The following is a 16,786-nucleotide window of genomic DNA, read 5'->3' as shown; positions in this document are numbered from 1 at the left end:
TTCAAAAAAAGATTGTGACATGTTAGTTGATGAATTTGGGACTAGTAATTCAAAGGAAGATTATGAGGTAGTAGTTTCATCTGTTGGGAAGTCAAATTCTAAGAAAGAGTCAGAGATTGAAGGTGATGATGTGGAGAAGTCCAATTCTGAGAAGGTTTTTGACGTTACACCTGATGTTGTTGGAAAAAGTTTCAATGAAAAAGCTGGTGATGTTTTAGGTAATGAAGAGATGGATACTGAAAAATCTGACATGTACACGCGTTTAAAAGCTCAACCTAGGAAGCGTGTTAGAAGTGTTCTTTTGAAAACCCCTTGGACAAGATTAGATAGGAAAAATCATAGGCGCATTGTATAGTTTATGAACTTGTTTATGTTACAATATTAGGTTGAAATGATAAATATTGTTACCAAACTCAAATGTTATTTTGAATTATGTTAACTGTTGTATTTTTTAATGAATAGAGGTTGAATCTATGATCCATTTGTAATTGTTATTGAGTTGTTATTTTTTCAGGTTGATTGAACTTCATCTGGGAATACGTAATTTTTTATGTTGTTTTTGTTGATAAGGGCAATTGAATTAACCATGTGTTTCATTAGAGATAAGCAATAACTGAAACTGTTTTGTAGTCAATGTTGTAAATTACTAGATTTTGTGTTGCAGTAAGTGGTTATTTGTTTGAAAAGTTGTGGTTGATTGTAACAGATATTGTGTACAAGAATAAAATGATGTAACTGATTTCAAGTGGTTTGATAATAATAGTTGAGTAAGCAGTTAATGTGCATCCCAATATTTGGGTAAAGGGAATGGTATTATGCACAATAATAAATTGGTCATTTTAAATGCTCAGTCTTTTTGCTGCAGTTAGTGGTTATTTTATTGAAAATTTGTGGTTGATCCTCACACATATTTCGTTCAACAATAAATTGATCAACCTCATTTATATCCGTTTGATATTAAGGTTTGATTAAGTAGTTAATGTGCATCGCGTGATGTGGTCAAATGGACTGGTATTTGGCAGAATAGTTATTTGGTAATTTTAACTGGTTTGATTATTTGGTTCAGTAAGTGGTTATTGAATTACAATTTTCTGGTTAGTTGTCTCAGAAATTTTGTACAAAAATAGAATACTTCAAATGAATATAACTGGTAGAGTATAAATAGAACATTTGTGTACAATGATTATAAATATGACATTCATTTTCACCATATATTTCAAATCACATGACCCAAAAAAATGTAACAACATAGATGTGAGGAATTGAATGCTAAATGTGAATATTGTATTTCAAAATACATTGTCAATATTAGTTGTGGACGATTGCGTGTTTTGCATGTCATTGTGTAATGATGTCAGCAGTGACATGAACCCAGTGGATTGCACAGCTGATACTTGCATGACAGAACAAGAGTATAAAATGACATTTAAATATATGCACGACTTACTAAATGTTAAATCAATAAATCATGAAAATGGAATTCAATCTTACCGGTCCAATTGAGTTGGATGTTGTGTAATGTGTGTTGAGCGTGACATCAATGTTGTTGCTCAATGTTATATTTGGTACGTCCATTATTGTTTCCTTTATGAGTAGTCAATATGAAGTTAGTTTAACTTGCATTGGTTTGGAAATTTTGACATAACCAAATGATTATTGCAACTAATAACGGTAAAAATTAATAACATAATTACTTACACCAATATCAATGGATGTTTGATTAATGCCTTTTGTTGATGGTTTCTTCCTCTTTATTCTCTCAATTGTTGACTTCAACCTTCTTGTCTTAGGTCGACCCTTTCGCTTGACAAATTTAGGGCTTTGGATTTGAATAGTGTTTGTAGTGGTGTCTACATCATGGCCTATGTTACTATCATACAGGTGTTCTTCTTGTATGTGGCTATTGTTGTCGACGTATGGTGAAGGTGAAATTTGTAGGCCATGCTTGTTTATAAATGAACTAAAGTTGTCAACCAATAATTGTGTCATGTGTACTGACTCACAGGCAATCTCAGCAATATTTCCAAAACTCTTCATTAAGTTATCATATCGTTCAATATGTGGGTCCTTTTCCTTGTTGTTGTATGTTGCTCTAATATACCTGTGCTTTTTGTGGACATTTTTACACCATCTTGTGAGTATGTACTTAGCAGGAACCTCTGTTACTCGCTCTTGGGCCAAAACACAAACACAATGTCTACATATAATGCCCCTAATCTCAAAAAGCAAACAACTACAATTAACATCCATTGTGTCTCGCTGAAATGTAACCATGAATGCCCTCTCTTCCCTTATTTCATTATGAATGAAGTCCTCCATGACCTTGTACAGTGACGAATTATCTTCTACCACAATGCCATCAACGAAACAATTAATTTTACCTCTAAATTCTGACTGTGTTTCTGTAAACTTAGCATGTGTGTAATGCTTTTGGAATTGCCGCTCTATGAGTGATTGTGAACTGCATGCAAGAGTTGTGTTTAATGACGTGAAGTCAGCTTGGGTCTCTTTCTTTGTCTTGTGTTGTAGTGCATTTTCGTATTGTTTAACAAATTCTTGAACAGTAGTGCGTGAGTTAATATATCCATCAAAGAATGCATTCATGCTCTTGCTTCTTTGAGTTGTTGACATGCCAGCCCAAAAACTGTTTCTCAAGTAACAAGGAACCCACCTACGTCGTTCTTCGTAAAGTGAAGAAAGTCATTCATTGGTGTGAAGTGAAAAGGTTGTTATCATCCTCTCCCATCCATAAACAAAACTATCAACTGAATCAGAATTGTACACAACTTGCTTAAGTTGGCGCTTGATATCTTTGTAAGCTGCATAACCTTGTAACTTCTCAGGTATTTTTTTCATTATATGCCACAAGCACCACTTATGACGAGTGTTAGGAAACACTAGTTCTATGGCTTTCTTCATTGCTTTGCACTGATCCGTAACAATTCCCTCGGGTGGTCTATTGGACATGCACCGAAGCCATGAATTAAATAGCCAAACAAATGAATCTGTGTCCTCTGAACATAACAAACCACAACCTAACAATATAGATTGGCCATGATGGTTGACAACAATGAAAGGAGCAAATGGCATGTCGTACTTATTCGTTAAGTATGTTGTGTCAAAAGATATGACATCACCAAAATACTCACAAGCTGCCCTTCTTCGTGCATCAACTCAAAACACATTAAGTATGCGGTTGTCATTGATAACAGTTGAAAAACTGTTATTTTCATGCTTAAATTTGATACTAAAAGCAACCTTTAACACTTAGAAACTAGCTTGAAATCATGTTTTTGGTTATATTTTCAGAAATAAGAGAGCTGGACAGGTTTATGCTTGATTTCAATGTTTTATGCAGGTTTTAAGGTGAATTTGGTGAAAGAAGTGAAGAAGAACAGAAAGGGAATCAGAAAAGACATCAAAAAGTGCAAAAAGAGAAGCCGCAACGACCGCTCAGCGGCAGTTTACCGCTAAGCGGCACTCAGAAACCCATGTTAGCTCCGCTGAAGGGTGAAATGGCCGCTGAGGGGAAGAAACGAACTCGCGCACTTATCCCTGAGCGGTAGTTTACCGCTGAGCGGCACTATTTTGGGCTTGGGCCTAATTTTCTGTAATTTACGAATAGTATATAAGCTTTTAGGTTTTCCTAGGGTTTGTATCTTTGGCTGGGACGAAGCAAACACTCTCTTTTCCACCCCTTTGAAGGAAGATCTTGGATGCTCAGGCTACCTCTCTACCTTTCTAGGGTTTTATCTTTTATTCTTTCATTATTATTCATCTAGTTTAACCATGAATATGGTGAACTAAACCTTGTATTGTTGTTGGGGAATCAATGTAGTCTTGTGAAACTCTCATATATGGAATTTGTATTTAAACATCTTATTTGAGATACATGCTTTCTTTCATCATTAGTTAGGGTTTTTCCTCTTTGCTCAAAGCATGCATTGTTTAACTCATTCATTGTCATGATCATTGATTTTGTCGATATGGGAACGTACAGGGAAGTCTAGATCCGAGGAATTTCTCCCAATAGCATATTGGTTGCCTTTAAGCTCCTGCACTTCAGAACTAATTACTAGGAATGCTAGGAATTGTATGAACTCGTAATTAAGGATAGGCCTTCTTGACAAGGTAATTTAGAGAGTGACATTAACATTGATGAAAAGATTGATGAATTCCTAAAGTATATGAGAGTGGATAAGATGAAATTGATAACCCCAACAACATACTCATCCATATAATTCATTCCGTGTTTTTTTTAATCTTTTTGCCATTGATCACATTCATGCATACATGTTTAATTACTGTCTTTTGCATTAAAACTACAAACAATCGTTCATAAGTCTTAAATAATCAACAAATCAAATAGCTAACCTAGGCCGTGAGTCCTTTGGGAAAACGATACTTGGTCTTACCGAGTTTTATTACTTGAACGATTCGGTCACACTTGCCGATTGTTAAACACGTTTGTGGCGTCGTTTTCGGTGTTCATAAATTTGTCATCAAGTTTTTGGCGCCGTTGCCGGGGGACTCTTGTTTAAATAGTTCATTTGTTTGATTATTGATTAACTTTGACTTGTTATTTTCTATTTATATTTTTCTGTTTTTATTTTATCTTATTTTATTTTATTTTATTTTATTTTTCTGTTTTCTATTTTTTATTTTTCTATTTTTATTTTATCTTCTTTTATATTTTTTTGTGCTAACCAATTCTTTTAGGGATTTGTTTTCTTGTGTATGCAGGAAGCAATCCGAACAAGGAGCAAGAAAACTGCAGATCCTCTTCTTGAAGGTTTGGACGAGAGTAGACGGAGGAGAAGAATCAGAACATCTAGAGAACTCTTTCCTTCTCCGGAAACTCTGTTACAACCATCACCACAGAATTCTGACCATAGCACTGAAAATATGGAGAACAATAGACGAACTCTTGCTGATTATACAAATGTAGCTGGACCTCAACACTTTAACAACATAGCAAGACCTAGAGTCAATGCAACAAATATGGAGGTGAAACCAACACTAATCCAATTGGTTAAGAGTAACCAGTTTAATGGGTTGTCTCATGAAAGCCCATATGAGCACCTCACTACATTTAATGAGATTTGCAACACAGTCAAGATAAATGGGGTGCCAGATGAAGCAATCAAACTTAGCTTGTTTCCATTCTCATTAGGAGGCAACGCTAAGATTTGGTTAAACTCTTTTCCAGAAGGAAGTTTTACAGAGTGGGAAGAGGTGGTAACAAAATTCTTAAACAAGTACTTTCCACAATCAAAGATAAATAAAGGAAGGCAAGAGATTACAACTTTCAGGCAAGGTATGGAGGAATCACTAGGTCATGCATGGGATAGATATAAAAGCTTACTGAGAAAAACTCCTACACATGATTTTGACGAGGGGGAGGTAGTCTTGGCTTTTCTTACAGGTCTTGGTTCTCAAACCAAGATGATGCTTGACGCCACAGCTGGAGGGAACATCAAATGGAAAACTCCAGAAGAAGCTACAGAAATTATTGATAATATGGCAACTAGTGATAATGATCTGAATAGTGAAAGAGGAGCTCTTAGTCAACAAAAAGGAGTTCTACAGCTGCAAACCCATGACGCCTTGCTAGCACAAAATAAGATTCTAACTCAACAACTGGAAGCTCTTACGAAAACACTTGCACAATTGCCGAAAGAGTTAAAGACTGTTGCACAGGTTCAATCACAGTTGTGTGAATTGTGTGGAGGTGACCATATAAATGGTCAGTGTGCCTTTCCAGCAGAAGCTTTGGAAGATGTGAATTTCATGGCCAATCAGTTTCCGTACCGTCATGGGAACTTCAATCAAGGGTGGAAACCACACCCAAGCATTGGTCAAGGGCAGAATGGGCAGGCTGGACAAAATGGGCAATTCAACAAGCAACAACAACAACCAACTTTATGGCAACAGTTTGCTGCATTTAATGAAAAGGTTCATAAAGATGGAAGAAACTGTTAATCAATTTATACAGAAAACTGAATCTTCTCAAAAGAGTACTAATGCTGCCATTAAGAATTTGGAGATTCAAATGGGTCAGATTACCAAGAAAGTGGAAGAAAAGCCTAATAGAAATTTTGGGGCTAATACTGAGGTTAACCCCAGAGAAGAATGTAGAGTGGTGGAGAGCACAAATGATGAAATAGTTGAGTTAGACGAAAAGAAGAAAGAGAAAAAAGGTATAAAGAATCATGATATGCTTCCTTTTCCAATGAATCAAGAGAAACAATTTGATTTTACTAAATTATTCAATATGGTGGACAATGACGCACCTTGGAAGGAGATACTACAACAAATTGCAGTTTATACCAAACCTGAGGAAGAAATCTCTACAAAGAAAAGATGTAGAGATGAAGATACAAAGAAGTATGAAACTGTCAAAAAGGAGTCATTCCCTCCAAAAGCCGAGGATCCAGGAGGATTTTCCATTCCATGGACAATAGGGAAGAAAAGAGTCAGAAAAGCTTTACTTGATTTAGGATCAAGTGTCAACTTGATACCTTATTCTTTACTAGAACAGATTGGTGATGTGGATGTGAAACCTATAAAGGTTAACCTGGTAATGGCAGATGGATCTTCGAAGAAACCTTATGGAATAGCAGAGGACATTATAGTTTGTGTAGGCAAACTACAGTTCTTGGCAGATTTTGTGGTGATGGAGATGGAGACCAAAAAGATACCCATTATTCTCGGAAGACCGTTTATGAAAACGGCCAAAGCTATCATTGATGTGAACGAAGGTATAGTAGCATTCCAAGACCGAGAAGAGAGGGTTATTGTAGATGTTTTCAAAGAGGAGAGACGGATGCAGGAGGAAGAAGCTAGTCATAAAGCTGCATTTCAAGATGTACTCATGACTAGCCCCAAAGATGAAAAGCTCAAGGTTAAAGGTAAACATTGTTTGTTGTTTCAGGTACATGAAAAAGAGAAGATTAGCAGAGGAAGAAAAGTTCATGATGATGGGATGAAAGAACAACTCAAACTTGGTACACATGTGAGATTCAAAAACAAGTTGTGGGTTGTGAAAGGCTATAAAGAAAAGGAGATGATAGAGATAGAGTCTCCATATTCTAGAAGAGTCAAAACAGTACATCGGAAGCAGTTAAGGAGTTGGTTGGATACGGATATTAATCTTGAAGAAGGAACTTGAACTTTACTGGGTCAAGCTAATGACGTTAAAAGAGCGCTTGCTGGGAGGCAACCCAGTGATTTAAGAACTTTTAATTTTTGTTTTGGTGATGTAATTTTGAACTTTGGGACATTTTGTGTTTTGGTTATAAGTTTGTACAGGGTTTACATCTACTGATGGATGTTAGGCGGAAAAGTATCTACTGAAGGATACTATGTTTGTGTACACCTACTGATGGGTGTTGGTAAGAAAGATTTGCACCTACTGATGGGTGTTGGTGGATTTTGGGTCAGGCTCGTGACGTTAAACAAGCGCTACCTAGGAGGCAACCCAGTTGATTTATTTTTCTGTATTATTTGTTTTGATCTTGTTTTAGTTGCATAATAGGGTTGTGCATGAGTGATTTGAAAATTTTATTGCAGGGAGTCAGTGAGGGGGTAGGTCTAGGACGCATCTAGGTCAAGCCAGGAAGAAGAAGAACACTTCCCGAAAGTGCCGCTGAGCGGCAAACTACCGCTGAGCGGTAGTATCGCAGAACGGGCTTGGGTTGCCCCTTAGCGGAACCCGAGCCCATTAGGGTATTTTTATACCCTAAGCTGCGTCTTGGCTTTTCTTTCCACACTTTGCTCTGCACACACACTCCTACTCACTCTTTTAAAGGATCTCTACAATTTTTCCCTCATCCCTATTGAGAAAATCTCTCTTTCACTCACTTTCTTACTAGTTTTCCATCTAAGTTTGGGGTTGGAAGAGAGCATCATAGCTTGAAAGCATTCTCCATTCATCTAGCATCTCCACCCAAGTAAGTCAAGCATTTTTCATTCTAGGGTTCTTGAGTTTGAATTGGATTGTTGAAGCATGAATCTTTAGGGATTTTAATTTTTATGCATGATTTAATTGATGTTTGAACCGATTGAACTGAATGATTTTGATCTGGAAACTAAAAATTGCATGTGGGTGGAGTTAGGACAGGTTAAAAACGAGTTTTTCAGAATTCTGCAGAGGTACCACTAAGCGGCAGTTTACCGCTGAGCGGCACTCTGACAGATTCGTGCTCTTGCTGAGTTTGGGCTCTGGATTGTTGCACTGGTGGCGCTGAGGGGTGATTTTGACCCTCAGCGGTGGTTTAGCTTTGAAATAATGGTGTTGGATGTGTGTTACTAATGCTTAACAACATGTTTGTGGTTTTGTATGTGTGTTTGATATAGGGATGGCATCTTCTTCAGGCAAAAGGATGAAGACCATGGCATCCAAAAGAAAAGAAAAGGAACCAGAACAACCCCATTCTAGTAGGTTCCTATCTTGCAAACATGAGAAGCACTTCAAGGTGGTCCAAGATAGGAGATTACTTATGGAGAGAAAGGTTGGAATGATACCTAACTTTGCTCCTCAATTTGGAGAGCAATTGTTAGGGAATGATTGGGGGAAGCTAGCCACATATCCTACACCTGCCAATATAGCTGTGGTGAAAGAATTCTACACTAATGCAAGAAAGATTGGTGATTACCCAGCTGAGAATTACCTAGGCTATGTCAGAGGCCATGCTATTAGGTATGATCCTGATTCCATCAACAACTTTCTAGATACTGTGTGGGCTGGTGAGTAGTGCCAGTTTGCTCTCTTTATGGAAGAAGGCACTGACTTTGATGATGTGGAGAGAGTTTTATGTGTACCTGGAGGACACTTTCAAAGGAATAGAACTGGCTCTGTGGTTAACATTAGGAGAACTGATTTAACTCCTCTTGCAAAGTACTGGATGGCATTTTCTCATGCCAATATTCAGCCATGTTCTCATGTGTCAGACATTACTCTGAGCAGGGCATTTCTCATTTACTGTGCAATCAGGAACTTGAATGTCAATATTGGACAGGTGATAGCTGATGAGATAAGGATGAGTGCCAACACAACAAACAGTAAAGCACCATTAGGCCATCCTTCTTTGATTACGCATCTCTGCAAGATAGCTGGGGTGGATATTTCTGCTCCACCATTTGAAAGGCCGAGAAAAGCAATTGATGAGGCCTATTACAGACAATATTGTGGAGGTGAGGAGGCGGCTCAACCAGTTCCATCACGCCGTCATCGCAGAGAAAGAGGGCAAGCACAGAGTCAAGCATCTGCTGAGACACATGAAGCAGAACCTTTCCAGATGAGGGACATGTACATGTCTCTTATAGGTGCACAGCTACAGTCTATCCACAGAGGGCAGGTGGCCACTACTGAGATGATTGTTGGAATGTATGATACACCTCCAGCACACAGGTGGACTATGGAGGAATTTCATAATGTGGTAGCTTGGTCAGAAGAGCAGGTACAAGGAGCTAGAGCTGAAGCAGCTGAAGCTTCAGCTATGGAGATGGAAGAAGATGATGCTGATGATGATGAGGATGAGGCATTTGAAGATGCCGAAGATGAGGAAGAAGAGGAAGATACAGATGATAGCTCAGATTGAGGAGGAGCTGAGATAGCATTTACTGATGAATGCTATCATAACTGAAGCAGGACTTATGTTTTTGTTTGGTTTTCTGAACTTATTTATTTGTGTTTTAGAATAGGGTTTGATGTACTCAATTGGAAACCTTGTCTGTTATGATGGTTTGCTTATGATTGTGATTGTTTGATAAGTAATGCTTGATGATGATTTGATATAGATTGATGTTGAGATGTGCACATTACATGCTTATACAAGTGGTTCACAAGCTTTGTGAACAAATGCAAGTTATTGTGATTGTGATTATGAGACTAAGCAGGATGTGTATGTCAAATGTGAATGAGCTTATATGTGAGGTTTTGAGCTCCAGAGTTGTTGTGATTGAGTGCTATTACTTTGGAAGCATGAATAACTTTGCCCAGGTTTTCTATGATTGAATCAATTGCTTGTTTGCATTATATGATCAAGGCCGTTTGTTAGAAACCCTTATATTAGCCAAATTTCATGAAATGAGCCACTAAAAGAGAACACTATGTGTTCTATCCTTTGAACCCTTAGCCTTGAACATAAATTTAAAACCCTTGTTGAAAGCTTTACCTTGAGTTAAGTAGAAAATATTTTGTGGTATTGGCAAATGTTCAAGTTTGGGGTTGTTGCAAAATAGAAAGGGAAATTGAAAGCATTGAGCTAAGAGCTAAGAAGTAAATATGTGAAAAGCAAAAGAAAAAGAGAAAAGAAAGGAAAAGAAAAGCAAAGCTCAATGTAAAGGAAAGTTGGGAAAGTAAGAATGATTGTGTTTATATGACTCTCTTAACTCAAGGGTTTTGTGATCTAGAAAAACCAATTTTCTTGTTAGCCCAGCCACATTGTAATCCATTGAAAAGTCCTTGTGATGATGCATGCTTGTGAATTTATTTGATTGTGGTTAAATGAAAGGCAAAGCCAATTTATGTAACATTGTGATAGTAGAGCGAACGAGTGATTACCTCTTATACACTTGTGTTTGAGTGAAACACTTTACCTAGTGAGGAAATATTCCATGAGCACATGAACATCCATGCTTAGTTGATTGATCATTCATGAAAAATAGCATTTGTTGGATATTAAGTGATTTTTTGAACACCCAAAGCATGTGCACATCTTGATTGAAATCTTTGTCATGAATTTGATTGAAGTTTTTACTTATCTTGAAAAGAGGATTTTGAATGGAGTGAACCATTGTATAGATTGGTAGAAGATTGAGTTACATTTTGTTTGCTTGAGGATAAGCAAAGTTCGAAGTTTGGGGTTGTGATAACAGTTGAAAAACTGTTATTTTCATGCTTAAATTTGATACTAAAAGCAACCTTTAACACTTAGAAACTAGCTTGAAATCATGTTTTTGGTTATATTTTCAGAAATAAGAGAGCTGGACAGGTTTATGCTTGATTTCAGTGTTTTATGCAGGTTTTAAGGTGAATTTGGTGAAAGAAGTGAAGAAGAACAGAAAGGGAATCAGAAAAGACATCAAAAAGTGCAAAAGGAGAAGCCGCAACCACCGCTCAGCGGCAGTTTACCGCTGAGCGGCACTCAGAAACCCACGTTAGCTCCGCTGAGGGGAAGAAACGAACTCGCGCACTTATCGCTGAGCGGTAGTTTACCGCTAAGCGGCACTATTTTGGGCTTGGGCCTAACTTTCTGTAATTTACGAATAGTATATAAGCTTTAGGTTTTCCTAGGGTTTGTATCTTTGGCTGGGACGAAGCAAACACTCTATTTTCCACCCCTTTGAAGGAAGATCTTGGATGCTCAGGCTACCTCTCTACCTTTCTAGGGTTTTATCTTTTATTCTTTCATTATTATTCATCTAGTTTCACCATGAATATGGTGAACTAAACCTTGTATTGTTGTTGGGGAATCAATGTAGTCTTGTGAAACTCTCATATATGGAATTTGTGTTTAAACATCTTATTTGAGATACATGCTTTCTTTCATCATTAGTTAGGGTTTTTCCTCTTTGCTCAAAGCATGCATTGTTTAACTCATTCATTGTCATGATCATTGATTTTGTCGATATGGGAACGTACGGGGAAGTCTAGATCCGGGGAATTTCTCCCAATAGCATATTGGTTGCCTTTAAGCTCCTGCACTTCAGAACTAATTACTAGGAATGCTAGGAATTGTATGAACTCGTAATTAAGGATAGGCCTTCTTGACAAGGTAATTTAAAGAGTGGCATTAACATTGATGAAAAGATTGATGAATTCCTAAAGTATATGAGAGTGGATAAGATGAAATTGATAACCCCAACAACATACTCATCCATATAATTCATTCCGTGTTTGTTTTAATCTTTTTGCCATTGATCACATTCATGCATACATGTTTAATTACTGTCTTTTGCATTAAAACTACAAACAATCGTTCATAAGTCTTAAATAATCATCAAATCAAATAGCTAAACTAGGCCATGAGTCCTTTGGGAAAACGATACTTGGTCTTACCGAGTTTTATTACTTGAACGATTCGGTCACACTTGCCGATTGTTAAACAAGTTTGTGGCGCCGTTTTCGGTGTTCATAAATTTGTCATCAGTCATCATCCACATCAATGTCGTAAAAAAAATCCTTATTTAATTCTCTCATGGAAGAGAAATGGTTTAAGAGTGTCTTAGCATCACCATCTTTTGATAAGGCTCTTCTTTGTTTGGCCATATAATTTCTGCTAATTTACTTAATAACTTATGTACACAAAATGGATATTGGTCATTTAAACCTTTTCATTCACACGTGTTGCAACTACATTGGACATTGGTGGTAGTAGTACATAAGTAATGCAATTTGTGATCGTATATTATACATACTAAACAACTTCAAAAACAATAACAAAAATTGTATCATATTCTATCATATTCCACCAACTTCATTACAAGTTCTATCCCTTCTTTAGTGTCTTCAAATTCTTCATGTTGTCCTACTTCATGACTTCTTCATTTGCTATAGCATTCCACAATTCTTCATTACTGTACTTCTGTGAAGATTTCCTTTATGTAATACCCAATCACAAACCGTTTGTTGTCGAATAAGTTGTAATTGCTCCTGCATTGATATTACAGTTGTGAAATATTACAATTAATAACCTCTTATCATAAACCATATAAAACAATACAAACATATACTTAAAGAAGACCAACCGTTGTGTAATCGGGCATTTTTTTGCCATCAAATTTAGGTTGGTTGTCCCATAACTCCATATATTTCATCACCAACAAACCACAATCATACCTACACATTAAACTAATATTAGAAAGATTACATATATGAGACAACCCAATACATTGGTTATGGATAAGGTCACTAACGTATTTGGTTGGATTGGCAAATCTTCTTTAATGACCTTCAATTGTCACTCCTTACAATTTGTTTCATTATCAATCATATTGAATAACTCTTGCAAACAACCAACCTTACAAATTTGTATTCAACACATTCAATATTATTGTAAAGCTTTTACTCTAAAATAATACTTTCATCAAAAGAATAAGACTACAAAACAACTTCTCTTACCATTGCCTTATCAATAGCATATCTGGTCCGCCTCTTATGACCAAGAGAATCTAAAATGAACAATTCCCTTGATTGGCAATTGACACAATAGCACCACCAATGGTCATCACCCACAGTGGGCACAAACAACTAAAGAACCACAACCACAAAGATCAATATAGTGAACAAGACATGTTATGATAAAGGTATAGGTTGAAGTACTTACAAATTCAGAAATTAACAAATGATTCAATGAAGAACTTTGAGGTTGGAAGAAATGATGGTAATCTGTTGCTTGCAATAATTCTCTCTTTTTTTTTAGGAATCTTCATTTTTTCAATGATCATTGTCTACAAAAATTGCATCTTTAACATTAGTTCTAACATGTGTACTTTAGTAAGGTGAAACATCAATGAATAATTAACGTACCGCAAAAAATGGATTGAAACAACATCGAGTAATCATTCCAGATTTATGCAATTGATTGTACACAGTCATCGCAGTCGCAAACAACATAACCTACACCAAAAGTTCATAACCAATCATTGAATATCCTTTTCACATTTATATTTCATTAATATAAAATAATGTAGATATTTTGATTCCTAACCATTCTATATACTCCTCACATAGTACTTGTACACAACGCTTTTACCTGACTACATACATGGTATTACAAAAAAAAATGTCTCTTGGATATCGTAATAACCAACCGATACAAACAATGATTTCAAGTTTTCGGGTATTTGAACTTACGATGTTATCAATTTTTGCACGAGGTCGAAAGCATTGCAAGTCTCCTCTAGTTAAGATGTTGTTAGACACCTCCACAAGCGCTCTATATACAAAACAAATTCATCATAAATTTCAATTATAAAAACATTTATACATCATTTAATTTATTTTTGTAACCATTGTGTTATGTATAACTTACACATCACCATCATTACAAAGCAATGAAGTGTAGGTGGTGTAAACACTTCCAAAATCAATGTTCTCATGTTTGGAAGCTCCCTCCATACCCACATCCACAAAATTGACAATAGCTAAATCATTCGTTTTGTCATCTGTGGATGATCCCTCCATACCATCATTAAAAGATGGAATTTCATTGAGAACCTCTTCTTGAAGACGTCTTATTTTCATTTCTAACTCATCAAGTCATTCTGCATGCTTATCAAGTCTTCTCCTCAACACTTTCTCCTTTTCCACAAGTCTAGCAAACTCTAAGTTCTCATCATTTGACTCAGGATTACTTTTCCCACCGTAAGTTTGTGATTCCTTTATTTCATCATTATCTAATTGCTCTTCAGACAAGTTGCATTCCCACAATATCTTCAAAACAAAATAGAATTTTACCAACGCTAATAAATCATATTAAGTAAATAACACAACAAATCTAAGGATTATATAAAAAAATATGGAATTACCTCTGTTTGTTGAAAAGTTAATTTGATTCTTTTCCTTTTATCTTTAATAATAACCCAATGAAGAAATCGGGGATAAATACACCCTCCACCAACATAATACAAACTGATGTGTTCAACAACCTAAACTGTAAAGTTCATCACAACAGTTATAACTCTTTCAAAAAATATCATCATTTATTTCCTAACAGTTAAATAAATGAATGTATAAACATACCTGCAAAACTGTTGCACACCCAGCTATGTGTATAACTTCTTGGTAAGATCTGCGATTGTATTTATCGCATGCCCGATTCAAACTACTTACTATCAAACCATGTACAACATCACCCGAGTAGTATATATTTAGATTATTAATGTTATCTAGTTTACTAAAAGGGACACTATTTATCACATTACTATTCCTAGGAAAATAAAATGCTCCAAAACCTAACAAAATATACAACCTACAAAACATGTCAACACTTTTTTTGGATTTAAATGTCTTATGCGTCATCTTTTCCATTATACTTAAAACTGTGATGTCCTCATCCTTAAACAAGTCATTGACAATGCCACCAACATCATTCTCTAAATCAACACTCTCACCAACATTAGGTAAACCTAAAAAAAAACAAACTCCACCAACTCTAAAACGCACTAAATTCTCCCTAATCCTAAACGACTTATGAACCATGTCCCACCTAATAATTAACTCTACAAGAATGGGGCTAGAAATAACCATATTGTCAACCATATCCACCAACCACTTGAAAGGTGTCGACTTTAAACGTTCCTTTTGAAAGGATGACAGGCAACCGTTCTTGAACTATATGTTGTGTCTAGACTCGATGCCTAACTCTAAGTGAGGCCTACAGGTATAAATCAAACCATATGTTACTTAATTGAATATAACAATGTGCATATTCAATATTAAATTATTAAAATTTAACCATACTTACCATTTCACTAACTTCTTTGTCCATATAACTATATCCTGCAAATTTATCAAAACAAAATAAAATTGATTGTATAATACTATGTATCTCACTTGACAATCACATGTTCAAATTAATAAATTGGTTAAATACAATGTATCTAACTAATGCATGCATAAAGTGGACCTGTGATATTAAAATTTGAACATTGACCACTTACTGTACCAAAAAATACAATGTATCTAACTAATGCATGCATAACTGACCATATCACCACTTACTGCAGCAAAAAATGTGAACATTGATATTCAATATAAAAACTTCTACATATGTACAAAACCCGATTTACAAATAACCACATCCGACTAACAAGATAACCAGTTACTGCAGCTCATTACTCAACTAATGCATGCATATAGTGGAATTGTAATATTAAAATACTACCAACTACATACGCGACTTATGGTGCAGATCAAACTACCATACCATGAACAATATGGAAAGTGTAATAATAAAGTGGTTGGTCAACTTTTCAATTCAGATATGCCTTTTATAATCATCAAATCATTTTTAATCCAAAACTCTGTCATCACTTTACTTTCAATCAAGATGACAGTGAACCTGAAGAGGTGAGGAACTTGGTGCAAGACACTGTCCTTCTTACAGGGAACTTTAATGTGTCGGATTTCGTTTGGTTCTTGTGGGAAGAGGAAGAGATGATGATCAAATCAAGGATCTACTTCATGTGTAATTGGACATACATGAAGATAAGAACTCTGACATAAAGTTGACAAAAGAGAACATAAAGGCCTTCATCTTGGTAAGTCCACTTTCTGTGGCTAAAATTTGGTTGACTTCAATTTGAAGAAATTTTTGTGTTGGATCCAAAATTTGTGGAACATGAAAAACTGATGATGTACTTGTATAAATTTTACAGGACGTATTTATGGCAGGAACAGACACTACAGCCTTGACAATCGTATGGGCTCTGACTGAGTTGATCAACCGTCCAGATGTGATGGACAGAGCAAGCCAAGACATTGATGGTGTGATTGGAAGTGGTAGATTAGTAGAAGAATCAGACTAGGAGAACCTATAGTCAAAGAAACACTGAGGATTCCACCAAAGACTCAGTTGTTTGTTAATGTGTGGGCTATTGGTAGGGATCCCAACCACTAGGAGAACCCACTTGAGTTTATACCAGATAGGTTTCTTAATCAAGAGGGAAGTGGTAAGAGCCCGTTAGATTTGAGGGGACAATATTTTCATTTGATTCCATTTGGGAGTGGAAAAAGAGGTTGTCCTGGTACCTCACTGGCTTTGCAGGTTGTATAGGC

General features: G+C 36.1%; 1 protein-coding gene across 1 annotated transcript; it reads right to left on the bottom strand.

Moving 5' to 3' along the window:
* Positions 1 to 1,662: 1,662 nt before the first annotated feature.
* LOC108344273 (protein FAR-RED ELONGATED HYPOCOTYL 3-like) lies at positions 1,663 to 2,631 on the bottom strand. Its single transcript, XM_017582738.2, has one exon. The coding sequence runs from the start codon at positions 2,629 to 2,631 to the stop codon at positions 1,663 to 1,665; it is 969 nt and encodes a 322-aa protein (XP_017438227.2).
* Positions 2,632 to 16,786: the final 14,155 nt, after the last annotated feature.

The sequence above is a fragment of the Vigna angularis genome, chromosome 8 (assembly GCF_016808095.1).
Source record: "Vigna angularis cultivar LongXiaoDou No.4 chromosome 8, ASM1680809v1, whole genome shotgun sequence".
Taxonomy (NCBI): domain Eukaryota; kingdom Viridiplantae; phylum Streptophyta; class Magnoliopsida; order Fabales; family Fabaceae; genus Vigna; species Vigna angularis.
The sequence above is the reverse complement of the archived record's forward strand: the minus strand, read 5'-3'. Positions and strand labels throughout refer to the sequence as shown.

Excerpts from the sequence above, each read along its gene's own strand:
- LOC108344273 (XM_017582738.2), bottom strand. The coding sequence starts at position 2,631 with ATGTCAACAACTCAAAGAAGCAAGAGCATGAATGCATTCTTTGATGGA.